The sequence below is a fragment of the Notechis scutatus genome, chromosome 1 (assembly GCF_049901735.1).
Source record: "Notechis scutatus isolate UNSWTSFEM ecotype Mainland chromosome 1, rNotScu1.2, whole genome shotgun sequence".
Lineage (NCBI taxonomy): Eukaryota > Metazoa > Chordata > Lepidosauria > Squamata > Elapidae > Notechis > Notechis scutatus.
In genome coordinates, this window is record NC_142009.1 from 44,605,881 (window position 1) to 44,633,442 (window position 27,562).

General features: G+C 38.4%; 1 protein-coding gene across 1 annotated transcript in view; it reads right to left on the reverse strand.

Annotated features, from left to right (window-relative positions):
- PRKCE (protein kinase C epsilon) overlaps nucleotides 1-27,562 on the reverse strand; it is a 321,247-nt gene that overhangs the window by 105,751 nt on the left and 187,934 nt on the right. The window contains exon 4 of the mRNA XM_087962734.1: nucleotides 207-284. Within this exon, the coding sequence (XP_087818860.1) occupies nucleotides 207-284 (78 nt within the window). The remainder of the gene's footprint in view (nucleotides 1-206; nucleotides 285-27,562) is intronic.

Consider the following 27,562-nt stretch of genomic DNA (forward strand, 5'->3'; position numbering starts at 1 on the left):
CATGAATTTGATCCATGGACTCTCCAGCCAAAAGAACTGGTTGCAGCTGAATTTCAGAAGCATACCTGAAATAAATTAGCTTTTCTATGGATTATGGTGGCTTGCAATTTATAACCTAACAGATCTGGAAGTTACTTGATAAATAATCTGATTCAGCTCAAAATTTGACTCAACTGAATAGTGAGATGTTAGAGGTAACAACTCACAGATGATTGAAGTTCCTCTTCTTTGAGTGGGACTCCAATGTACAGAATCTGATCTGCTATCTTCTGAAGTTGCTTCCCCTGATGTTGTAAGACAAGATAAGCAACAGTTCAATGTGCAAGACAGTTTGCAAAGGAAAATAAAGGACAGTCTTGGTATTTATTTTTTTCTGCTGTGTCTCTTTAAATTACTACTGAATATTACTACTGCTATTCCCTTAAAATTTAAGGCAGCCTTCTCCAATGGTTGAAACATTTAATACCCACCCCCTTTTTTATTAACTAGTTAGAAAGAGCCATAGTCACCCAAATTGTTATCTAATGAGAAACAAATGAGTCCTCATTCTCCTCTCACATACAGGAGGAAAAGACAGGACTTGCCAATCCAAAGATGCAGCAGTCCAACTATAATGTTCCAAATGAAGGTTCAAATGATCACTTAATCTACATTGAGAAGTGTATGCAATACCTCTTATAAAATTACCCTGTGCATATTCAATTGGAGTACAAGTGGTAGAAAGTTAGTAGGAAGAGCAACTAAATGAATTGCTAAGAACAACTTTTGTATTCTTCATCACCAACTAGAACAGGGGTCTCCAACCTTGACAACTTTAAGACTTGTGGACTTCAACTCCCAGAATTCTGGCTGAGGAAATCTGGGAGTTGAAGTCCACAAGTCTTAAAGTTGCCAAGGTTGGAGACCCCTGAACTAGAACATGTGGAGTCTCTTCCCACTATATCAAAGAGTTTTCCTAACTCTATTATGCCCCATGAGACTAGAAATAGGCAACTTGGTGACCTCCACACATTTTAGAATTCAGCTTCCATTAGCTCTAGCCAGCATGGCCAAATACAAAGTACCATATAAGTTGTAATTTAAAATATCAAGAAAAAAACCTAGTCACATCCTTGTTTTTTTTTTAAGTAAAAATCATTGATAAGCAGCTGGACCTATTCTACTTTCAGCATGTGAAAAGGCTTTTACAGCAGCCCATGCTGGAGAATGGCATGGCTCATAGTGGATATAGATTATACAAATGCAGAGAAGCTCCAAACAGGATAGTCAATAACAGGATATAATTCAATGATCCAACTCAGCAGAAGAAAATTATAGTGCCCATATCTCCCTAAAATACGTTCTCTGTCTTATTTTCTCAAAACATGGTAGGTTGCTCTATATAAGTGCCAGGTTGGAATATGTATGCTACACTTTACTTAAAACTAAAGAAAACTAAAGAAATATATAGCACTGTATTTCCAATCTGTTTTATGGGGCTCTAAAATAGTTACATGTGCCATAGCAAAATCAATGATGTAATGAAAAATCATTACTTAATTTAATTTTTGGTACACACTCAACGGAATTTAGGAAGGAATTTAGTAACAAGGTCTGATCCAGCTAAGGAGTGCCAAAATACATTAGCTCAAATCCAGATAAAGCAGCTGAGCTGAAATGAAGTAATTTAGAATTAGAAGTCAATTATCATTGGGCAAAGGACTAAAAAAGGAGCATTAATTGCACAATATAGATCAAACATGCCTATAACTGATCCAAAGATGAGCTAGTCTATGCCTCACCCCATGTTAAAATACAGCATAGCAGCAGGCCTTGTTTTAGGTTGCAAAGCAGATATAGGATTATTTTGGAAAAGTTATGCAAGCTGCACTCATTCTGATCTTGTTAGTACTGTAATTTCTAACTTCCTGGGCTTCATATAATCTCGTTTTTTAATTATTATTTTTTACCAATTGACCAGGGGAAGAACTTAAAACATCTATACTATAATTGATACATTGAGAGATGTAATTTAAAAAATGTTTTAGTAATCAGATAGATCCTGCCCTTATGTTGACTGAAGCTGTAATTCCTATACATCTCAAAAGGCATGTCAAGGACGGTTGTTTATGTTAGCTGACTTTCAGGATTTTGGACTTGCGATCCAGTGATTCTCCAAGGATACTTATAAAAAATATCTTTCGGAGCAAGATAAAAGGGGCCCATTTTATTGGAACATATGGTTATAAAAAATCAAGCTTCTCTATTTAAATAGAAACTAACTCTCACTCACGCAAGAAGTAGGTAACCTTTTGAGTTGGGGCAGTGGACAATATTTAGAACTCACAAAATGGCTGCCCCTTGAGGCCTACAATATTCTCTAAATCGCTGCCATTGTCAAGATATTCAGTCACAAAATGTCCATTTACTAGACAGTAAGCATTTCCACTGATGTTTTCTAAATCTTCTGATGGAATTTTTGTTGGACTCAAACATATTCTTACACACAATTAAATATGATGTTAGAAGCCAGTGTTCTGTTTTGCAGCATGGAAGCTTATATAATCTCTTGTTTGTTATTAGTATTTTTTATTTTTAAAAAAACAGGTAGGATAGAAAGTCTGAGCTATCTGGAGTACAATTGAGTGTCCATGGGTGCCATGTTGCTTATCTGTAGATTTACTGGGTTAACATGATGTCCAAGCAAAGCCCACCCACCTGAGTGGTATTGTATATTTTGTATCTATATCCTTTGAAGATTCCAACTCATTTTCATTTAACTTACTTATTTCCCAGGATTTCTCTTCTGCCCAAATTATAAGACTGAAATACAGTAAATTCTGACATTTCCCTTTTCCCAGCTGCTACAGAAGGGCTGAGAGAAAGGGAAAGGATGAAAAGCCATCTGGGCTACAGAAACTTAGATTGCTGCTGCTGTTACTGACTTAAAATGTTGTGTTTTTTTTTAAAAAAAACCAACTTGTTTATATAGCTTGTGCACATAGCTTAATTAATTACTTCCTAATTTTATCAAATCATAATTTGTCTACAAATTAGACTAGGATCACCCCTCCGCAGGCAAAGGACTAGTTGATTAACCAGAGAGTAATTTATTAAGACTTGCATTCAAAGAGAGGAAGGAAATTTGCAGAGAAACAGAAAAATATAAGAATAAGGCTCAATCACTGCTTTGGAGGTCTGTGTTAAAGCTGGGAACTAGACTCCCAAATCCATTGGGGCTCCCAAATCTGTTGGTCAATATAGCAGAAATATGACAGAACCAGAATGACGTCTGTATATATCCTTGTACATGGAGCATGCATGTAAATCAAGCATGCACAACTTTTTCTGGGTTGGCATGAGGTTTGCATTCCAAGCAAGTTGATGGGGCCAGGATAAAAGCAACAATAGTTTTAATTGATATTTAAATAAACTTGAACAAGTTAAATACCATCAATGTAACCATTTACATTTAATAATTCTCCCTTGTATTACAATTTGAGGGCAACTTTTGAAGAGGTCCTTAGAGCAGCAGCAAAACTTTTGAGGGCCATTGGCAGCGCAGGGCTTCCAGCTGGGTTCCCCTGATCTTTTTCTTTTTTTAAACATACACAGAGAACACTATTTGGTCACAGTTGAGCACTTTGAAGTTTCATTTATTCCAATTGTTACTAATACACACACACACAAAAGTTTGACAACTTGTGCTTCAGTTTATGCTCCAGTGAATAAAGTGGCTGGATTTAAGGCACTTTTGTGTGATTGATGTGTCAAACAAAAGAAAATCGAATTTGAACCACACAAGGCATTTAGTCTCTCTAATGTTTTTAACTATTCTTCAACCCCATAAAAGTTTGAATACTTATAATACAACTATAAATTCTATGGACAAATGTAGCTATTAACTGGAAGCCACCAAAGATATGAGTGTCTGTGTGTGTGTGGGTGGGTGTGTAAGTGTTTGTACAGTATATATGTTTTAAAGTAGGATTATAGGAGTGTCTGATGAATAATCATGGAAAAATGTAATTGAGATGGGAGCAGCAGAAATCTCAGAAGGAACAGAAAATGGCATCATATGTAGACTTGACCAAAGTGTAATCAACATTATCCAGAAAATTGCCTTCTAATTTGGCTTTAAAATACAAAGCCGAGAGTTGGAAGGTATGACACTGGCATAAAATTATGAATGCAACAAAAGCCCAAACTCTCTACCATATTCCTAACTCCATACCAGAAAAAAATGTCGTTAAAAGGATGCTCCTTTTCTATAATTATACAAATATAAGAACTCTACAGTTATATGATTATTTATAGCAAATATTCATGCTGGAGTGGGACTATACAATTGTTACTTCAAACCCACACAAGTGAATCATTTCCCTCCAGGCCAACAATTTAAATAATTCCTTCACACCACTGGGGGTCACTCTAGTCTGGAATTTAAAACAGTATCACATGTTTTTCTGTTCCATTATTAGGTTTTGAAACCTTAAAAGCCAATTTCCCAGTAGCATGCACCAAAAATGGACTTTCACACAAAATTTGTGGAAAAAAAAAATATTTGGAAGACTCAATTGTGTGTAGGAGAAAGTCTAATTCTAAGATTTGGTCCGAAATATCTATGTACAAAATATATACCATACAATTTGTGAATTCATAAAGAGAGAGGGAGAGAGAGAGAGAGAGAGGGAGGGAGCGAGGGAGCGAGAGAGAGATATTTTGTTATAATAAATTGATTGTCATTCAGTTTTTGTCATAGAAACCTTAACGTGCTATACAACAGATATCCACAAAAAGAACACAAAAAGGCCTTTTTCATATAAAAATGTTGGAGATTTAAGCTGCAATATTAGTATCTTCATTTTCTATAAGTACGTATTTTCCCCACTCCCACTTTGAGAATAGCTACCCAAAAATGTTCAATTATTTTAAGGGGATATCCAAAACATCCATATTCAATATTTCTATCAAAAGATAGAAATACAGATGGAGATTATGGTTTGTATGGTAAATTTGCAGGTGCAAGTATTTAGACCATATGTGAACAAAATGTGTCTGAAGGGTTTTTCAAAACACTTTACTGCTATCCTAAACATGCTTTTCAAAAGGCACCTAGGGCTGGTTTTTCCCCAGAAGACATTTCACTTCTCATCCAAGAAGCTTCTGCAGTTCTGAATGAATGGTGGAGTATGGAAGAATTTAAAGCCTTCTATTCCTCACCATTCAGTCAGAACTGAAACTTTTTCAAGGGGGAAAAAAACTACAAGACAGTCCAGTTACTTTTTGAAAAGCACTTTTGGGACAACCAAGACTTGAATGATTGATAATCTCCATAGAAACCTCATTTTCATTTCCCATAATACCTTCTAGAACAGGGGTGGGCAAACTTTTTGGCTCGGGGGGCCTCATTGACTTTTAAAATTTGACAGACGGGCCGCCACCTGGTGTCGAAATGCCTGTCATTACAAGTCAAAAATCAAATGAATGCAATCATTCAATCATTCACATCAAACCTTAATTCTGTACCAATCTTCGGCGGGCCGGATTAAAAAGACCAACGGGCCGGATGTGGCCCGCGGGCCGTAGTTTGCCCACCCCTGTTCTAGAATGACATTATTTTGGGGATGTTACAGAAAATCAAACAGCAACTTTCACATCCCATAAAAGAGAGTAATGTTACTGATAAACTTTTTCAATTTCACTATTTGGTAAGTAAATTAGTAAGTGGAATGGTGTGGGTATCTGTTGCATAAGTATAGTACAGAACAGTGGTGGGGGGACGCTAGCCCTTTTATGACTTATGGATTTCAACCATGCTGGCTCAGGAATTCTGGGAGTTGAAGACCAGAAGTTATAAAGGGGCCATCATTCCCCACCTTTGGTATAGGAGAAGGCCTATAACATACCAGGTCTAACACTCCCTAAAAACCTTGAACTGACATTGATTGTTGTCGGGGTGGGATTCAAAATTTTTAACAACCAGTTCTATGGGTGTGGCTTAGTTGGTGGGCATGGCTTGGTGGTCATGTGACTGGCTGGGTGTGGCCAACTCAACATCACTCACATCGAGACACGCATCTCCTTGCCTGGCCTCTCATGACTGTGGGGATGCTGCAAAAGATGTAAGTGTGCAAAACAGTCATAAGTCACTTTTTCAGTGCCATTGTAACTTTGAATGGTCACTTCACACAAGCAAAGTACCAGCAAAGGAGGAAAAAAAACTCAAGAGAAATTCCTGAGATAAGAAGTCCAGGCCTGCCAAGAATGTAATAAGGGTCAACGGAGAGGCAGTTTCTGTAAGCAACACCAGAATGTTTCCTTCCTGCCTTCCTTACAGGATTAGGCCAGTAATTTCTTCTAACAACTGGTTCTCCGGACTGCTTAGAATGTTAACGGGTTCTAGCGAATAGGTGTGAACTGGTAGAATCCCACCCCTGATTGTTGTTGCTTGGACCTGAATTAAATATTTTCTTATACTGAATTAACCTTCCCTAAGGATTCATTTTATTCTATTTTTATTTTGTCTATTTTGTACTGGTATGTGAGGAAGATTTCCACTATTGCTCAGAGATAGCTAAAAATTATTTATTTTAAAAAATCTCTGTTTTTTAGTCTGTAACTTTTATTTTTTCAAAAACAACTTCTATAAGGTTTTTAAAAATAAATTTGCTTTGTTGGTTTGGTTTTTTTTTTTTTTTTATTTAATATTAAATTTTTTTTTTTTTTTTTTTTTTTTCTTTTTGGGTCAAAGGGAGTGGGGGGGGGTTTGTTTTGATAAAAATGCAGAAAAACATCACTGGAAAATAATCAAAGCCGAGCTACCAGTCAAAATCAACAGAATAAAAGTAATTTTTGCAGGTCTAAGTAACAACTGTTATTCAGTTACTGAGAGTTTATTTGCATTTTTTAAAAAGTTACGTAAAAATCATTATCAAGCTAACCTGATAGATCTTCTTTAGATGAGGAACTCCTCTTAAATATTCTGCCCTTCACTGGAAAGATGTGTGAAATCAAATGTAAAATAAATAACTTTCCTGAGTTTTTTTTGCAAACTGTTTTAGCCCTCTAACTGCTAAAAGCCAATTAACAAAACCAACTTTAATTAAGGACACCGTCTCTCCTGAATGATCTTTTGATTTAAACAAAATTCTGCACAGGAGTATACTGTTTTTGTGGACACGAGACGTTCTATTCTATTACACACCAACACACCCACATATCATGCATAGTTTTTACCCAAATAGGTAAACCAGCACACTCAGTCCCTGTTGCACTCTTCTCTGGGTTCCCTGTAATTAACTTTTTAGTGTTTTTTTCTTTTGAAAATCTTGGTGACCCTATGGTCACCATACCTTGGTGAAGCTATAGATATCCTCTGTACACCAGAAGTGTAATTTTGGCTACAAGTAGGAATGTTTATAGCTTGAATTCTGGAAAGAGAGAATAACTCAACAATTACAGAACAGAACAGAACAGAACAACAGAATTGGAAGGGACCTTGGAGGTCTTATAGTCCAATCACCTGCACAAGCAGGAAACCCTATACTATTTCAGACAAATGGTTATCGAATCTCTTCTTAAAAACCTCCAGAGTTTGGGCACATACAACTTCTGGAGACAAGTTGTTCCATGGATTTAATTGTTCTGTCAGGACATTTCTTCTTAGTTCTAGGTTGGTTCTCTCCTTGGCTAGTTTCCATCCATTGCTTCCAGACTGTGCTGTCCTTAAAAAATATATTTTACTAGCCAGATTCAAAACAAATCTAAAAATTAAAATATCTGCTGAAATAAATCACTGTGAGATTAAAAAAATAACTGTACAATTAGATTTCCTTCCATCATGTCACTGACTACTCCAACTACTACACTGTAGAAAAAGAATTAGATGTATTTACTTGTCAGCGTGTCTATATGAGTGTAACTCTTACTTTTCACGACTCCCACCTGAAATCTTTAAAAAATAATATTTCTTTCCAGGAGGAATTAAATCCTTTTATGGCATGTCACCTACCAATTCTGGTTTAGTTTGTATGTTGCTTGGCTCTCCAAAGTACTGCAGCTGTTACCGGGGGCTTCATGGCTGTCTCTATGTTTGGTAACTGCATCATTGGCAGATTTCACTCAACTACCGTCATTCTTTCCCACGTATCCTGACATCAGAATAGTATCTGCTGTGACAATGCGATCCCAGCCACAGAATTTGAGGGGGGTGTGTGTTTCTGGTCAGCTTGGTGGCACTCCCTAATGTTCTCCTCCATTTGCTCCTGAGCTGTTAAGCCAAGCAGTTGCAGGTAAGATGACTCAGGAATGAGAAGAAAGCAGTTAGTCTCTCCCTTGAGTTTGCTCTTCTCCTTGCTCATTGTTAGAAAAGCCCGCTTGTAAGCATGTGCAACAACCAAGCAGAAGGGTCACTTTGGAACTAAATGGTAACAGATACCAGCTGAAAGCAAACAAGATAAAAGCTGGCTGAATTCTCTTATAGTGTATGCTTCCTGGAAAGCTGTTAATATTGAATTGTCAGTAAAAATATTCATAAGACTTATATCTGGCCCTGTTTTCAGAAACAGCTTAGTAGTGCCTGTCTGTTTGTTATGCTTAGCCTCAGATGTGTAAGAGGAAAGCTTTGCCATACCTGAATCCATATAACAATAATAGTAATTTATTAAATGTATATGCCACCCAACCCTCGGTAACTCTCCTGGTCCTTATTCAATTCCCAAGTGACAGGGAAAAGATTAACGAACTCTTCTACTTTTCTTCCATTCATGGATCCACAAGTGGATATTCATAGCTTTACTTTGGATTCAGATCTAGATCAGGAGTCTCCAAACTTGGCAACTTTAAGACTTGTGGACTTCAACTAGAATTCTGGGAGTTGAAGTCCACAAGTCTTAAAGTTGCTAAGTTTGGAGATCTCTGATCTAGATGATCGTAAGACACTAAGCTATATTGAACAATGTAAAGTTATAGAACAATCCTCTGCATTTACTTTTCCTCCTTTCAATTGTGTCTGATTCTCAAAGACAAAGTTCCTATAGTTTTCTTTTTCAGAAGTGGTTTGCCATTCCTCCTTTCCAAAGTGGAGAGAAAATGGCCAGCCCAAGGATACCCAGCTGGTTTTGTGCCCAAGACAGAACTAGAATCCATGGTCTCCTCATTCTTCCAATATTTGAACCGATTCTTCAAATCACTTGAGTGCAGGGCAAGAAGTAAGGGGTGCAGGATTATTAAAAAGAGATCTAACCTAGAATTAAGGAGGCAACTTTGACAGTGGAAACAACTGATCATGGAATGGCTTGACTCCAGAACTTGTGTGTGCTCCAACACCAGAGATTTTTAAGATGAGACTGGACAGCCATTTGCCAGAATGGTGTAAGATCTTCTGCTTGGGCAGGGGGTTGGACTAGAAGACCTCCAAGGTCCCTTTCAACTCTGTTATGTTTAAAGTATATGGATGGGTACTTTCAATCCTGCAGGGAAGACAAGAATTGTACACAGGTGCTTGGTGGCTTTTTCCTCCAACTCTTTCATCTTTGTGTTTTAAATGGAGCCATCTTTAGTGGCAAGTCTATTTTGTAAAGACAGAGAAAGAAAATTCCCTTTCAAACAAACATATGTGCTTCACAAAAGACCACATTTCCCTTTATGTAAAGGTATGCCAATGGAAATAATTGAAAGAAGGATAATGGAAAGTGGAATAATTTAAAGTGGGATATTTATGTTCATATAGTCTGTAACTGTAACTTCCCTGAAACATTAGGAATTGATGCAAACACACTCTGGGTCTAAGATTATGTTTCCCCTACTTTTCACACACACATCTCACATGCATACACAAACTTTGCATAATGGCTACTATAAATTTTGGAAAACGAATAGTCAAAAATCCATTACAGGCAAGTTACCCCAGATAGCCACGATCAAAGTAGCTTTAAAAATAATGCAATTTATTTATTTTATTGATTGGATTTACATCCCATCCTTATCTAATCTTGGGAGAGAAGCAACTGCTCGCTATAAATCCATGTGATCAGAAACACACATAAGGTACATTGTTTAATAACTTCTAATTCTCGTATTCAACACTGAGACAGATTATGTTAGAATGTAAGAAGACTCCCAAAGCCTGTCTACCCCAGCAAACAGATGATTCTGGGAAGGCCACAGGCAAAACAAAAAAGCAAACACATTTTTCCATTAGTGCCTACTAATGTACGCTTGCTCTGATAGTGGAGGTAATATCTATCCCTGATGACTAGTCGACTGACTTGCCTGAATGTCCTTGAATTTAAAAAGGATTTTCCTGCTCTCTTATCTAAAAAGGGTACCAGTTACCACTTCACAGGTCTATTCCCAAAGATGTGGAAGCCGCAATGACCCATAAACATCAGTGTAGTCAATTGGAATATTTTCATTCCCTTTGCGCCATCTGAGAGGATGAGATTAAAATCTAAGAGCAGAACTCAGGAACCAGAAATCTTTGCAACAGGGCTTTGATTTAAATACTTCTTGTGTCTAAATGAAAAAAAAAAAAAAAAAACAGCATAAACTTTTGCTGAACTGTAAACATGTGCCATTCACCAGTGTTTTTTTTTCAAGGTTTGAACCCTGCAGAGAAAAAAATGATATAAATACATTTCTGTCTTTATAATGGATCATCTTTTACATAAAACCTGAACCACATGAGAGAAACAAAGGCCAAATATTATTTTTTAATTCTAACCAGTAGTTTGAAGGCATGACAGAGCTTATTAAATATGGGCCTCTGGAGGCAAAAGAATGTTCTGTGGCTGACTTGGACCAGGACAGGACCATGGTTTATAAGACGACTGCATTTCTGATGTTTACATAGCCACTAAAACAAAAATGCACCCTACAACTTGCAAACGTGCACAACAAACTCTGTACATACAACACCTCTAAAAAAAACCAGAAGTAAAACATACATTCTCTGAGGAGACAGTCATGCATCTCAAAGCTTAATCACTCAGCTTCCAGCTAAATTATGACCTTGCAAACAAACAATCACCAATATTTATTTTTTAAAAAATATTTCTTGACTGCAGAGCTAGGAGCATATCAAAATAAAGATTGATCATTTATATAATGATATAAAGTGAGTGATTGGGAAAATATAATCTTATCTTTTGGAGAAAAGTTATCTTTCTTAAATGCAACATCAATAAGTCTTCATCTTTCCGGTAAGAAATACAGTAGAACCGACACACTGTATGTAACTGGAAGATGGTTCTATGTTTTGTTTGTCTATGTTTGTTTAAAAATAAAAATTCTTTTTTTAAAAAAAGTCTTCATCTTTCCAGAATCCGTGTGAATTGGTAAAACTATGAAGTTAATATGAAATTCCTAGACTTATTTTTTTTTCCTCACAGTGAACTGACAGTGGTGAAGAGCCATAAGTAAAGTTAGAAAATTAACACAAAGGCTAACTCTAGTATGTACTTTCAAATCTTACTGGTATCATAGACATTATGTTGAAATAGATTTATATCCTAGTTGAGAATTCTAGGAACTGCATTTTCAATGTATAAGGAAAGCATCAGATAAGGGAAGGCTGCTTTTAGATTTTGCAAAAAACATTTTGCAAGTAAATGATAGTGAAGACAGAGTGAATACGCATGGCCCCAGTGGGGCCAAATATAGTATCCATTATGGACACTAAAAAACAGCAACTATTGCAAGTGCAAATAACCCCTACTGCACCCAGGCAGGCTTACAAATACACCTTAAATGATATCCAAATATTATTATTAATAAAAGAAATATAGACGTCTACTAAACTAAATGTTTTAAAATGGGAATTCAAAAGGAACAAACGTTGGAACTATCTGAATCTAGAGGTAACTGATAACTTATATAAGTTATAACTGTTACAAGTTACTTATAACAATTATTAGGCATTTGACAAAGAACCGTATCACTATTCTATTTCTGTTTTCCTATTTTGATTTACTTTTGGGCCTCTTTCATTTTCAAAAATTGTTGAAATAAAATAATACAGGCATTTAAATATTTGTCCTTCAGATGCAATCATATCACCTTAAAAAAAGGAAAACAAAACCATCAATGCACATACATTCACTGTACCCATAGAAATGCTGTAACTGCTGCTGTTTTCTTGAAGAAATGCTCTATGTGTTCCTGGCACATGATGGTTTGTGTGGGCTAAATCAGGTTTCTGAGCATTTCCCATCTGGCCTATGAATCTAGTAACCTTTGCTTGTTCCAAACTCACTCTTCTTCAAAACTAATTAGTAATAAAAGGTTACAGTTGAAAATAGTCTGAAAAATGAGAGAGGAAGCTACAAGCATAAGGTGCAAAACATGCAGCTCAGTAGCATCCCTTTAGCCTGCACTCTGAGCCGGAGAGTACTTAGAGAGCCAGTGCCAAATTGTAGCCATCTGGCTTGTGGAGTTACTTGGAACCTGACATGTCTGCTTAGGGAATGTGTTCCTTGACATGCTGTCTAATGAATAGAACTAATACAAGTTTGGCACTCCTGTTATATGGCAAAGTGTGACCTTCCCTACAAGACTTTAGGGATAATCCAGATTGATCTTCAGGATGTAAGAGCTGGGCTCTTGGTATCAAAACTAAGAAACACCTTGGCTTAGATTTACATGATAAATCCTAAGGTCAGGATAACAAAACACAAATGCTGTATTCATATGTGCCCCAAAGAATAAACTACAATGTAGTGTGAATGTTGCCTTACCTAACATACTAAAACATCACAACAGGTTGAAATATAATCTTCCTAATCCCATTTCAGTGGCTTCTAATATCTTACACAAACTCAGCCACTACAAATACATATTATCCTTCGCTCTATGCCAGCTGTTTCCAATCTAGTATCCTCCAGATACTATTGTTTTAAAACTACAATTTCCACCATCCACAACTAGTTGAGCCATTGTGTCCTACATGGATGCTTTATTAACTTTAACTTTGACCTTTTTTTAAAAAAAAAAAGAAGAAAAATATTTTGTTATTTTTTAAATTTATTTTTTTTATTTCTTATGTTATTTCCAATAGAGAAAGTCCTAATGGCTGATCTGGATGGGGAAACCCATCCTAGACCTAAAAATAACAGTATTCAGCACCAACAGATGTTTGGCAGCTTTTGACTGCTGATGTTAGAGGCTACAGACCGTATGAAAACAAGAAAGACAGTCGATTATTAGCTATCTTGAGATTCTGATCATGTTCCAACTTTGGGATGGTATGGGGAGCTTCTTATAGTGGTACTTCCTTCTCTCCCCACCTCTCAATGAAGTTCCTGGTGGTTCCATGATATTTTTCATACTTTCATACTTTTTTCAGAAATAGCCCGTCTTTTTGCAGCTTTTTGCAGCTTGAAGCAAATAATATTCCAGGTAGCAAAGTAACTGGACAGCGGCTAAAACTTACTTCAACCCTGGTGATGGAACAGTACCCTTCATAAAAGTCCAGGTAACATTTTAGTTTGGAAAGCCAAGGGCAAATCACGTTGTATACAAAGCTGGCCGATGCTCTGTAGCCAGTGTTGGGATTCAATTTTTTTTTACTACTGGTTCTGTGAACGTGGCTTAATTTGTGGGCGTGGCTTTGTGGTCACGTGACTGGATGGGCATGGCTTGGTGGCCATGTGACTGGCAAACCAAATACAAGTGGTCCTCGCTTAATGGCAAGTGTTCTAATTTATGACTGAACTCCTCAGAGCTACTTGACCTGTTTTTGGAGTTTTGACAGCCACACCCCCCCCACACACACACTTCTAACCCTGCTATTCTATGATTCTGTAAGGATCTTCTGCTGGAGCAGGGGGTTGGACTGGAAGATGACCTCCGAGATCCCTTCCAGCCCTAGATTGCTGTGCTGTTTCAGAGTCTTCTGAAGCCAGGGTTTTTGTCCTTCCTTCCTCTCCTTTTTCTCTCTCTCCCTCCCTGCATGTATTTATATATTCATCCATATATCTCATTCACTTTCTCCTTCCTCCCTCTTTCTTTCTTTCTTTTTCTTTCTTTGTCCCTTCCTTCCATCTCTCCCTTTCTTTGTCTATCCCTTTTCTTCCTTTTGCTTCCTTTCTCTTTTTTCTTTCTTTCTCTTTTCTCTTTCTTTTCTATCTTGTTTCTCTCTCTCTCCCTCTCCCCTTCTTTCTTTTTCTCTTTCCCTCTCTTTTTCTCTCTCTTTCCCTCTCTCTCTCTTCCCCCCTCCCTTTGTGTGTGTGTCTCTCTCTCAAAGCCATGGCTGGGCCAAGCCAGCAAGCTTTCCTTGGCATTCTTCACTACTTCTTTCATCTCTTCTTTTTAGAATCCAGACTGGCTGAACAACAATAGCCAGCCATGGTGGATGTGACCCTTCGGGCGACCCGTCTCCTCCTCCCCCTCCTCCACTTGTGACTGACAGCCGTGGTGGGGCCGGGATAGCGCACACGCGAAGGGAGACCCTCCTCAAGCGAGCAGCCACCTGCCCCACACCCAGTTTTGCTGTGCTTTGGCACTTGCTTGAGGAGCATCTCCCCTCACGTGTGTGCCCTGTCAGCCCCACCACTGCTGATGGTCATGAGAGGAGGAGGAGGAGAAGGGTCACTCAAAGGGATGTTTCCACCACGGCTGGCAATCATTGGTCAGCTAGTCTGGATTCCAAAAAGAAGAAATAAAAGAAGTAGCGAAGAGCTCCAAGGAAAGCTTGCTGGCTTGGCCCAGCCGCGGCTTTGAGGGAGACAGACAGACAGACAGACAGACAGACAGACAGATAGACAGACAGACAAAGAGTGGGGGAGAGAGACGGGAAAATAGGGACCCAGCCGCTTCACTATCCCCTGCCATCGCCCTTATCTTCTCAGGCCAGGCAAGGGAGGGGAGGGTGAGGGGCAGGACCAGCCGCTTCAGGCAAGGTGAAGAGACGGCGACCAGCACGGGTGAGTAGAAGCCTGGGAATGGCAGTTCCCAGCTCAGCCAGCCCGAGCGGTTTTGAGGTCAGGTGGCCTGGAGCGGCCGAGATCCGCGTGAGCATTGCACCCAGGGTTCACCTGAACACCCATTTCTTTGGTGTTGGCTTTATGGAGCCACGGGGTGAGGCTTGGGCTGATGTGCAACAGCAGCACCTTTAACTGTGCTCGCTTGTAATTGTCCAAATAATCCGGTGAAGACACCGGAGGAGTCAGTCAGGTAGACCTCCCCCCTCCGCAGTCCTCCTCCTGCAGAAAATGGCCATTCCCTGAGCTAAGAAGGCAAGGAGCTGCAGCTTGACTCACCCAATTCTAGGACTACCCCGAATGGTCCCAATTCAGCGTGGAGAGGGCGGCTCCCTCTGGCAATCCCCCTTTCCCTCAGTGCTCTGACTTCCTGTGGCCCGCCGGCCTGAATGCCGGGTCGGACCACTAGAAGGCCACTTCCCCACTTCTCAGCAGCGCTTCTGTACTGGCCACTGTAGGACCCTCCACCTCCTTCCCCAACTTCTCCCTCAATTTCAAAATGATGACACCTGTTGCCGACACAGGTGCAACTGGGTGGGCATGGCGGGGCCAACCAGGGGTGATTGTTCCGGGTCCAACAAAGGGGCTGCGGGCAGGAGACGGAAGGGGTGGCAGGCAAAGGGGCCATGCGGGCGGCAAAGAGTCATGCTCCTTGGTCGCCCACCCCCACCTGCCGTTCAGTAGCCACACCAAAAAAGGCATGTCCCAGGTCCGGCAGCTCCGAGCAGCTGGAACATAGAACGGGTGGCACCGGACCACTGGAGAAGCAGAGCGAAGCCAGAGATCAGTAGCCACCTCTTTCGCAGCACAAAGAAGCCTCCCCCAACCAACTGGCTGATCTTCTTTCTCTGCCTGTTTGTTCTGTATGACCGAGGAGGAGACCAGCCGGCCAAAGCCAGACTGCTGCTGAAGGCAACTCTTTTTCGGTCTCCAGTTGCCTCTTTCAGCACAGAAATCCTCCCCCAACTGGCCAGCTACTGATCTCTAGCTTCTCTCTGCTTCTCCAATGATCCGGCGCTGCCCTGTTCTATGCGCCAGCTGCTCGGACTTGCTGGGCCTGGCACATAGAACAGGGCATGCTTTTTTTGATGCGTCTGCTGGCCTGCAGCCGCACCCAAAAAAGCATGCAGCAGCTGCAGGCATCTTGTGACAAGAGGGGTGAGAAGCCCCGGGACATTTGCCCACCCACCTGCTGGCTGGCTGGGCCAGGCCGGGCCGGGCTGGAAGAGGCACGTCCACTGGGAGAAGGAAGAAAATGTGCTCTGGGAGGGTGGGCAGGCAGGCAGATGTTCCTGGGCTGCTGTACATGCACACTGCATGTGTAGCTGCTGCACACGAAGTGCGCATGTGCAGCATCCCTGGGACATCCACCTGAGCTGCGCCATAGGGTAGGGTAGCGAAAGCTAGGAGAGCGACCGGGACAAGTAGGTGACCGCGTGACCGGGTCAGGGGTGTGGCCAGCCAGGGGTCACCACCGGTTCGGTGACCCACACCAAATCACCACTATCGGTCCACCTGAGCTGTTGCGAACCTGTTGAGTACCACCTCTGTCTGCAGCAGGGCTCTTCAACCTTGGCAACTTTAAGACTTGTGGACTTCAACTCCCAGAATTCCTCAGCCAGAAAAGCTTTTGGGTTTGCAGGGAGGGGGAAATGATAGGAAGGACTTGCATCATCCAGCCCAGATGAAGAGGGCCATCTATGGGAATATACCCAAAGGATTCAACCTGCAGGTGATGATCTCAGAGAGCTGCCTTGTATCCTAATGAAATATATAGAAGAGGGATCAGGAAATTTTTTCCAGACTTGATGCTTTGGATTTCAAAATGTCCACCATTTAGCTAATCCCGAGCTACTAGTGTTCTACAGAACCCATAATGCTCTTAGGAAAACTATGAACTAGGACAATGTGAAGGGTAACACACCTAAACAGTTTTCCCAATTACTCAGATCTGCCTCTGGGATCCTGCTTTAGTCTAAATGTGTGGTGTGTAACTCCCTTTGGTGTCAATCAGTTTTTACTGAGGCAACCAAGTATCTCAGAGCACTATAGCAAGACTTCTGGTTAAAAATAAATCATCTAGAACAGGGGTCTCCAACCTTGGCAACTTTAAGACTTGTGGACTTCAATTCCCAGAATTCTTCAAGCCAGCAAAGCTGGCTGAGGAATTCTGGGAACTGAAGTCCATAGTCTTAAAGTTGCTAAGGTTGGAGACCCCTGCTCTGTAGTGTTGCCATATCTCATACTTTATGTTTACTCTAGATAAAAGTAGGTATAGGTCTTAGTCCTTTGACCTACATTAGCTGCTGATGAGATAGTAAGTATCCTATAATGATTCAGTCACCTGACCACAAGGTAAATACATGCATACAAGCAGTATACAGGTAGTCCTTGACTTATGACCACAATTGAGCTCAACATTTCTGTTGCTAAGTGAGATATTTGTTAAGTGAATTTTGCCCCATTTTACAACCTTCCTTGCCACAATTGTTAAGCGAATCACTGCAGTTGTTAAGTTAGTAACACAATTGTTAAGTGAATCTGGCTTTTCCCATTGACTTTGCTTGTCAGAAGGTTACAAAAGATTCCAGGACAGTGTTCAGTGCTATTGTAACTTTGAATGGTCACTAAATGAATACCAAACAGGAGGATCGAAACTGCTATGAACAGAGCAGTCTGCCAGAATCCTGCCATAGTATGGCAGTCCTGATCACCTCCCCCCCAAAAAAAAAATTAATACAACAATAAATTTCATCACAAATGTACAATTGGAGAGTGCATTTTCAGAGGTTAGGAGAGATGGAGTTTGTTTTTATATACCTATTAACTAGAACAGATGGAAGATGAGTCTAAGAGAACCTCTAATTTCTAGTAAGAAAGGCAGAGGCAAAGACATAATGCAACATATTTTTTAAAAATTGACAAAAGCCATGGAGAACCAGAGTGAAAGTGTTCTCATACATCCCACATTTCAATTAATTTTGGGGGAAAAAAATCTAGATTAAAAAAAATACTACAAAATAATTCAGCTGCAATATATCCTGCTAAGCAGCAAATGCCCAAATAGTATAAATTATCAGCAGTTCTACTATTAGAAAATTATTTCTGATGGAAATTATGAAGAAAGAGAGCAATAATCATTCCTTCTCCTCTGTACCATCCAGACAAAAGAAATCTACTGTCAAATATGTCCAATTCAGGAACAGCTGCTGTCTCAAAAGCCGTACATAGTTTTATAAAATAGAACAAAGAAAAAGGAAATGACAGAAATATGATGCTTTAGACACTACAGCCATAGAACAATATCTTTATTAGTCATTAGGGATGTCCCTGGCCAGGTCCACTTTTCCTTAAAACAAAAATCCAAAATAAAACAAACTGGTCAGGAACATCCCTTATGATTAATTTGGTTATTTCAGACTAAATTATTGCAAAATGATCAAGCATGAACTAATAAACTTTCTTGGATATTTCCATTATTAACAACAATAGCTAGATCAGGGCTGTCCAACCTTGGCAAATTTAAGCCTGGAGGACTTCAACTCCCAGATTTCCCCAGCCAGCAAAGCTGGCTGGGGAAATCTGGGAGTTGAAGTCCTCCAGGCTTAAATTTGCCAAGGTTGGACACCCCTGGTAGATACAGTGGTGAGTACAGCAGCAATGCAAAGGGGTGCTCAAAATCTCCTTTGGATAGCTATGCTACCCGACCAGTATTGTATCACATTCTTCTTGAAGAGAAGTAGATGCTTTGCATATCAAGCAATGCTGTAATGCAGTTGTGAATCCAAACACAAATCTCTCTCCTGCTCATACAGATGGTTTATGATTTACAATAGATTTTTTTTCTTGGATAGGGAAAGATTTCTAGGAATTGCCAAAATTGCAGAATCCAGTCAGGACTTTATTTCACCTTAAAATATATATTACGAGGCTTGACAGATTTTTTAAAAGTGTTTGTGGAGACAGACTTAAAAAAACCTAGAATAAAAAGTAGAATAAAATGGATGGAACTGAATCCAAGTTTTCTTCTGTTCAATGTATAATTGAACAGTAATTAATCTGACAGTCAAATTTAAGAGTAGATGAAGCAGTGTATGTACCCAAAGCTTGTTCATAAATGGCCATCTGAATGGGTGAATGTGGTCAATTGCATCTTGATGTGCATTTATTTCATGTCTCTCTTCAGTGAAGACTCATATCAATCAAAGTATAGAATAAAAGGATTAGATATTGACAGTAAAGGTTTTAATTTAAGTTCCAGCTTGTTGAGATCCTTCTAATTCAATTATTCATGCCATTTATATTTGATGTACCTGCCAACAAGAATTTGTAGAAGTTCTAGAACTTCTTCATACATTTTGCAGCATTTAAGGCATATTTTTTACTTCATGCACATATCGTTGAGAAAAATAACACCCACATCTCCAGGGAATATAATTGTGTAGCACATTCATTTTCCACTTCCATACAGTTACATAAAAGATTTTAAATATCACGATAAAAAAACCAGTGAAATGGATAACAGCACCATTAAGTGATATCAGTCTTCCCAACTTTGTAGTCTCCAGATTTTCTTCAAGTTCACATAGACCATTCTGGGATTTGTAATCCCAGCACAATAAGGAGCACCAATTTGGGCAAGGCTGTTACATAGATAACACAACATTCATTCTTGTCCTCCCCAATAAATAGGCACAGAAATCTGCCTGGAAGAGGACATAAGTTTTGGTCTACTGTATATAACTTGGCATGAGGTCTGCTCTCCCACAGTGGTTCTCCAGGGATTCAGTGAGAAACATCTCCTAGGTCTTTCTAGATATACTAGAAAGTTATCCTTAGACATTCAGTATCATCCATCTGCTTTTTTCTTTTCACATGGTAAATTCTTTTTCACCTTGATAGCCTTCCTCATTATGCTTAAACCAAAATTCTGCCCATGGAAATGTTTGATGTTTCTCCAGTGTTTTGATTGCAATGCAGTCAACACTGCTCTTTCAGCTTAACACTCCCAGAAGCACTTCCGGTTTGAGCTTCTTCGGTGACAGACCGAAACCTCATCTCTGCAAGGCTTCGATCCGTGCTCGCCGGTGGAGCGCCCCGAGCCGGCTGGTTTCAGGGCTAAGCCACCCCGTAGAGGTGGTAAAGAAGGGGGAGACTGCCTGCAGGGTTGAGGAGAGCCGCATCTCTCCTCCCCAGCTGGCCATTACTCCCTTTCCCGAAGGCGGTTGTAGCGGTGGTCAGAAATGGCCACCATAAAGAAGAACTCGACCGGAAAAGAATGTGCAGGAGGAAGATAAGAAGAGAAAGTTTTGGTTGACTGGGTCAAACAGCAAAAGCAACAAATAAGGTATCCTGGAATTTAAATTTAATAACATTGTTCCCAAAGAAGATTTTGAAGCTGCGAAGGAGAGAGAGAAGGGAAAGGATTAGGGTTTTTTTTCTTCCCTTCCTTATACTGACAGCTAAGAGACTTAAGCAAGAAATTGAAAAAAATCCACTTTGACATTAATAGGCATCTAAGCTGAAAATAAAAGTCAAAGGGATAATAAAGATTTCTGGATATTTACAAAATTTTAAAAGCAGGAAAGGAGAAAAAAAAGAATAAAAGAATAAAATGGAGGAGACTGCCTGGAACTAAGGAATGGAACTGTAACTAAAAGGAACTTACAGTGAAATTTCAACAAGATTCCTCAAAGATACATCTTAATTGAAACTTGGTAACAAAATAATAGAACCCCAGGAAGAGAAAGTGGAAAAAAGAAGCAAGTAGAAACAGCCTTGGATTATTTGGATTACTTGGTGATTTTTGGTTTTTGCATCTGGATGACTAAAATTAACCGGGTGGTTCTTTAAAAGTCTTTAAAATGGTATCACTCTTAGAAGAACTGAAAATGGAACTTAAAAAATGGAAAGAAGATGCACAAGAAAGGAGAGGTTCTTTTGGCTTCGTATTTCAATTCTTAGAAATGGAGATCTGGAGCTATGAGAAGCAACAAGAAATGCTTGCAGAACAAGAAGATTGGGACAAAGAAGAAGCCATCTTTAATGATCAAATAATTTTAAGTGGGGGGAAAAAAGAAAAGGGGGGAAAGAGAGTGAAAGGTTTAAGACTAGAAAAAACAACCAAAAAGAAGAACAATTTGAAAGATAAGTATAATATTAGAAAGCAACAGAAGAGGGGATTACAGATGAGAGAGTTAGAAGTAGAGAGACGAGGGGGTAAAAAGGGGAGGGAGAAGAAGAGGGGGAAGAAGGCAAGGAAAAGAAGTTGTAAAAGACAGAAACAAGAAATGGAGAAACAGGGAAAAGATATAAGGATTGTAACCATAAGCTTGTTTAGAGATAATGGGTGAAAATTTAATTGCAAAAGAGATTCTGCAAAGGTACATAAGATAGCATTGTTATATTATAAACAGAAATAATTTTAGAAAATATGATTAAAATGATGGATAAAATATTTACTGTAATGTAGTTGAATGTTTGGTAATAAATAAATGAATTAAAATGATAGAGATAATTAAATGGGAACATTTTTAATTATTAGTAATGATTTATAAAAATATAAGTGAGAAATACGGAAAAAAAAGAATTAACTATGGAAAGTTTATAAGTGTTCCCAATGAAGTATGATATTTAATTGAAAAGAAATGTTAAAGATGTTAAGATTTTAATGAATATTAATGATAGAATTGAATTGGAATGGAATGTGTGCTTTATTTACATATATATATAATTTTTTCTTTTTAAGAATATAGTGTGTATTTTAAGAATGTACCAAGCAGAATTCGATTGGAAGTTATGTGTTGTATTGAATGCTATAATCTTAAAGGTATACATTGAAGCTTAAATAAGAGTTTGAATGGATAAAATTAAAAAATATAAAGGTGTCATACTCCAGTTGGTAACTACAGGGAAAAATATGTTTAATAAGAAAAGATAATATGAAATTGAAACAGGACAGACAAAAGTATAAATATAATGATTTGATTGAGATGAGATAATTAAAATAAAATTGAGAAAATTAAAAGAGGCGAAAAACTATGTAGAAAATATAAAACGGTAATAAGATATGGAATAGAATATAAAAATGAGCATGAAATTGAGTTTGGTGTCTGTATGAAGAAGTGATAACCTGGGACCATGCTATTTTCAAAAAAGATGTTTTTTTTTGTATTTTGTTTTTGTGAAAACCCAAATAAAACTTTCAAAAAAAAAAAAAACAACACTCCCAGAAGCACCTTCCACTTATATAACCCTTTATCACAGGAGAGCATCTTAGTTGTTGCACCAGCATCATGCACCAACTGTCAACACAGTTCTCAGAATAGCATTTATTAGCTAAATGAATGCCAAAGGGCCAGCAATGGAAATACACATTAATGTGTTGATATAATCGATACTAACAGAGTGACTATTGTTTCTGCTGGTGGTTGGTTGAGGAAGCAGGGATGCTCCAGGTAAACTCATGAATTCTTTGCATAAAATTAAAGGGCTGGAAACCATTGACTGCAGGGTAAAGGGACATATCTTGGAAAAATCCCACAAATAAGCCACAAATCTTCCCAGAAAAGGACTAGGAACAAACCAGAAATGCTAGAGAACAAAATAAGTGATACAAGCAAACAACCTAAGTGTGAAGAACCAAGCACTAAACTGGGGGTGCTGTGAGATCATAATTAAGAAGCAGGAGATATGGAAATAAATACAAATATTACAGATTCTATGTGGGTAGGATTTTTAAACTAACAAAAGGCATATTTTAATGGGTATTTGTTCTCAAAATATTTATCTAAATGCTTGTTTCAATACATTTAAATTGCTAAGAATTGCATCTTAATGTGCTATTTCATGAATTCACACCTATGGATGGGGTGGCCCAAGAAGACCTGCCTGAAGTGAGAACAGCATGTATTGCTCCATTGGGGCTTTCACTCTGCATTCGTTCTTCAATGGGAGCAGCACAACCACTCACCCTTTGGCTGCTGTCCCACAAATCTCTCAGTAATAGCAGATTATGGAAAGCAGCATGCCTTAAGTACAATGAAATAGCTGTTCTAAGTAGTAATTGGGAACAGTTGTCTACAGTAATAGTAGCGGGGCTCTGCAGTCCTATAGATTCCCAAAAGTCTTGCTTGGTAGAAAAAAGTCAACCTAGTATAGCAAAGGTATTTTACTGAGAGGTTTGCTGTCTTCAATTCAGTAATTCACCAGACAAGGCAACTGTTGTATTCCCTGCTCTGTGTTCTTTCAACTGCAAGAAAGATCAAATAAGGTAGAATTCTAACTCCATTTGTTGGGCATGAGTAGATTTCTCCATCAGTTTGGAATCAGGTGTCAATAGAACTCTCTTGCAGATGACTATGACATTGTTGGAGAACTCAAGAGATAGGAATATTATACACAATAAGATAGGAAGTGAAACCGAAATGGGACATATGTGTCCTTGGTTTATGCTTCACACATTCAGGATAATAAAATAACAAAGTTTTAAGTTTTTACTGTCATTTTCCAAAAAATTCTGAGGGCCAAATGTGACATGACTTATTAAAGACAGTTGTACTAGAGCAACACATTGGTTTAGGACTATGACATCAGGCAAGGGATTTAACAGTTTCTCAAGTAAAATCACATCCAAATCTCTCACTTTCTCTGAAAATGAGAAAGTAATTTTAATTAGGAAAATATGGAGCCAATATATACACCTTCCTAGAATCTCTGCATTTTGCTGGTCTGAATTATACTATGTATTAGTATCTCATCTATTTTCATTTATTGTATTTTGGAGGGTCTCAATTATTTGGCCTACATGCGTGAACCCCTTACTAGCAGAACAGAATATATTATTGGGTTCCAGACGGTACAACAAGCAAGTATCAAAAGTTGGTAAAGAAAGCTCCTGAATATGTGTGTCTATTTGGTGGTGGAGTAACAGCTTCAGTTTGTATAATGGTCTTGTATATGAACTAGGATAATTCTCCTCTAAGATCATTCTCCCTCAAAAGTCTACTTCCAAAGTGGGGATCAAGCAAAAAAGGTACTTGTTAGTGTTTGGGGATTAACCCCTAGCAGAGTATTGCAGCAGTAGTCAAGCCAGGCAGCCAAAACGAGAGTGGAAGGGCCCCAGAGTATACACACACTGAACACAAACACTGTTTGTAGTTTAAATAGTATTTAATCCAATTAGAGTTTAAAAGCATTGTCATTCAGTCCATTAAGTCATTCACAGTATTTCCATCCAGTAAGACTCACTAGTATAGTCCAAGTTAAGAGTCCTTGCAATATCTTTATCAGCCGATAAAGATATCTTCTCCTCCTCTTCGCCTCTCTCCAGAGGAACAAACGCTGGATATTCAGCAAGAAGTTCAAACAGTAGAACAGTAGAATTACGCAGTAAATCAGCAAACAGTAGCAAACAAGAACAGTTCAGTCACAGGCACTCACAGTCAGTAATCACAGTTAGTCACAGTAAGACACAGTTAGTCGCAGTAAGCTTTCCAGCTTCTAATGCTTCCTTATATTGTAACTTCTAACCGCACCCTTAATGGGCTAATTGCCTGCAACATTGTGCTTAAAGTGATAAGCACTTAAACCATGATATCTAAGTTTTATATATTTATTCACCCAAACCATATTTGGTATCAATGTTATACCTAACATACTCCCCTTTTGGGTGAAATAAATATATAATACCTTTACAATCTAACCCCATATTTTTCACAACTCTCCTGGTGCTTACTGGCACCTTGGGCTTTAGTAAAATTATCAGCTAAATTGTCCTCCCACATACAGTACTCTAGCTGAATCATCTTACTTCTTACAGATTGTCTCACGTTTAGGTATCTTAGATCTGTATGCTTGCTCCTTGTTTTTACTGCAATATTTGTGGCCATTTGAATTGCTGCCTGATTATCTTCATGTATAATTATAGGATAATCTACAGTTATACCTATATCAATTAACATTTGTTTATACATTATTAATTCTGTACATAACAGTGATAAACAGGAGAATTCTGCCTCCATAGTAGACAAACTTATATGCTGTTGTCTTATTGACTTCCAGCCTATTAATGTCTTACCCAGCATTATGGCTGTTCCTGAAGTCGACTTTCTAGTGTCTCTTTCTGATGCAAAGCTAGCATCTGCATAAGCACTCAGAATTAAATCACCCTTTGGTTCTAAATACAATGAATAATTCATTGTCTTTTAAGATATCTTAATATCCTCTTAGCTGCATTCCAGTGTCTTTCACATGGTGCAGAATTGAATCTAGCCAACTGATTCACACAGTACGAAATATCTGGTCTAGACCAATTACTAATATAACTCAAACTACCAATTAAAGATTGATAAATCACCTTATCAAACTCCAGGCTTTGTTCATCAGTGTTGCTAAACTCCTGACTCATTGAGTCTTAGCTGGCTTACAAAGCTCCATCTTGTAATCTTTTAGCAATTTGCTTATCTTATCTTCCTGAGATATCTTAAAACCTTTCCGTGTTTTCTTTATATTCAAACCGAGATACTTCTTTATCTCCCTAATTGCTTGATCTTTATTCTCTTTCCTAATGATGCTATTATTTTATTTGCTTCATCATTAGTTTCAGTAATCAATGCAATGTCATCTGTGAATAGTAATAATAATGATACTTTCCCATTTGTCTCCTACTTAAACAGACATGGATCGGCTAAACCAGCTTTAAATCCTATATTGTCTAGTTCCTTTACAATATACTGGTTCCATTCATAGCCTGATTGTTTAAGACCATAGAGGCTTTTCTTTAACAACCAACAATCATTATTATCCTTATTTTCACTTTTAATACCAACAGGTTTTTTCATATAAATAGTATGTTTTAATGGGGCGTGTAAGTAAGCAGTTTCACATCTAGATGGTTAACTATATAGTTTTTACTAGCTGCCCACACTAAAGCTGCCCTCAAGGTTGCTGCCTTAAGACTAGGTGCAAACACCTCATCGTAGTCATTGGCATTCTGCCTAAAACCTTGGGCTACTAACCTTGCCTTATGGATTAAATTACCATCTTTATCTGTTTTTACCTTAAATATCCATTTGCAGCCAATGGACTTCTTACCTACAGGTAATTTGGCATTCTCATACACTTTCATATCTCTTAATGAATTCAGTTCTTATTCATTGCTGCATACCATCTTTCTTTTCCTTAGTAGGATACTTTTTAATTTCTTCAACAGAATTAGGAACTTGATTAATCTGGCACACTGTGTTAGCCTGGTACCTATCAGGCGGTCTAGATACACGTGTAGTTCTTCTGGGAATTACAGGGCTTACAGGAGGACTTTGTTGAACTACTACCTGTTCATCTTCCTCATCCTGTTCAGCTATTGAATCTGTTTCTTCCTTTATGGGCACTATTTCATCCTGTATTTCTCTCTTTACTTTATTTTTAAAATTACAGGGATAACTAATGGGATTTCTATAGGATTCAATAATTACATCTTTATTGGCATCCTGTTCTAATTTCTCCCATCCTTCATGTTCTAGAAATTGGGCACTAGCACTACATAACACTTTAGATGTGCCTTTCTCCCAAAATCTATATGCCCTATGGTTTGCCTGATAACCAACGAAGAAAATCTTTTAGCTCTATGTTGCCCATTTTTTCTGAGTTGTGCAGGAATATGCACCCATGCTGGTGCACCAAATGTGCAGGTAACTTAGGTCAGGTTTCCTGCCATGCCACCTGGTGAATGGTATTTCACCTGTTGTTGTATTAACAACGTTGTTCAATATGTTATTAGCACACATTGTAGCCTCCCCCACAAAGAATCAGGTAACCCAGAATCATTTAACATTGTTCTAACCATTGCCTGTAGTGTTTGGCCTCTTCTTTCAATAAAAGCGTTATGTTCTGGCCTGTATGGAGCAGACTTCTTATGCTCTATTCCAGCTACCTTAAGTCTGTTCTGGAATTTGTTATTAATAAATTCGCACCATTATCTGTCACCAGGGTTATCAGTTGCCGCTTAGACTTTCTTTCAGCAAACCTAAGCCAATTGAAAAATGTTGATATGTTTCAGTTTTGCTTTTCATTAAATAGCAAAACCCATATCTAGAATAATGGTCCATAATGCTCAGTATATATCTAGCACCCCCATACTGGGTTTCTTTGGACCTATGATGTCTGCAAATACCACTTCTAAAGGTTCTTTTGTTTTGAAACCATTTAGCCTATTTGCAGGCAATACTTTGCTCTTATCTTCACAGCAAACATTACAACGCAAATATTTATCACAAGGTTTTAACCTTATTCCTTCAGATAACTCAACTGTACGCTTTAGCATTTTAAAATTTACATGCCCCAAACGTCTATGCAATAAATGGATACATTCATTATGAGGCTTTAAATTATTAAATACAGTTTGTGCCTCCCTTTCTTACTATTATCTAATACATATAATGTTCCATTTAAAGCTGCAGTTACCCTTTTGTTATCTTTTTCAATTATGCAATTATTATCCTTAAAAGTAATTACATAACCTAATTTATCTAATACCCTTACTGAAAGCAAATTAAACTTTAGTTGCGGTACATACAACATTTTTATATCCTGGTTTATGCACG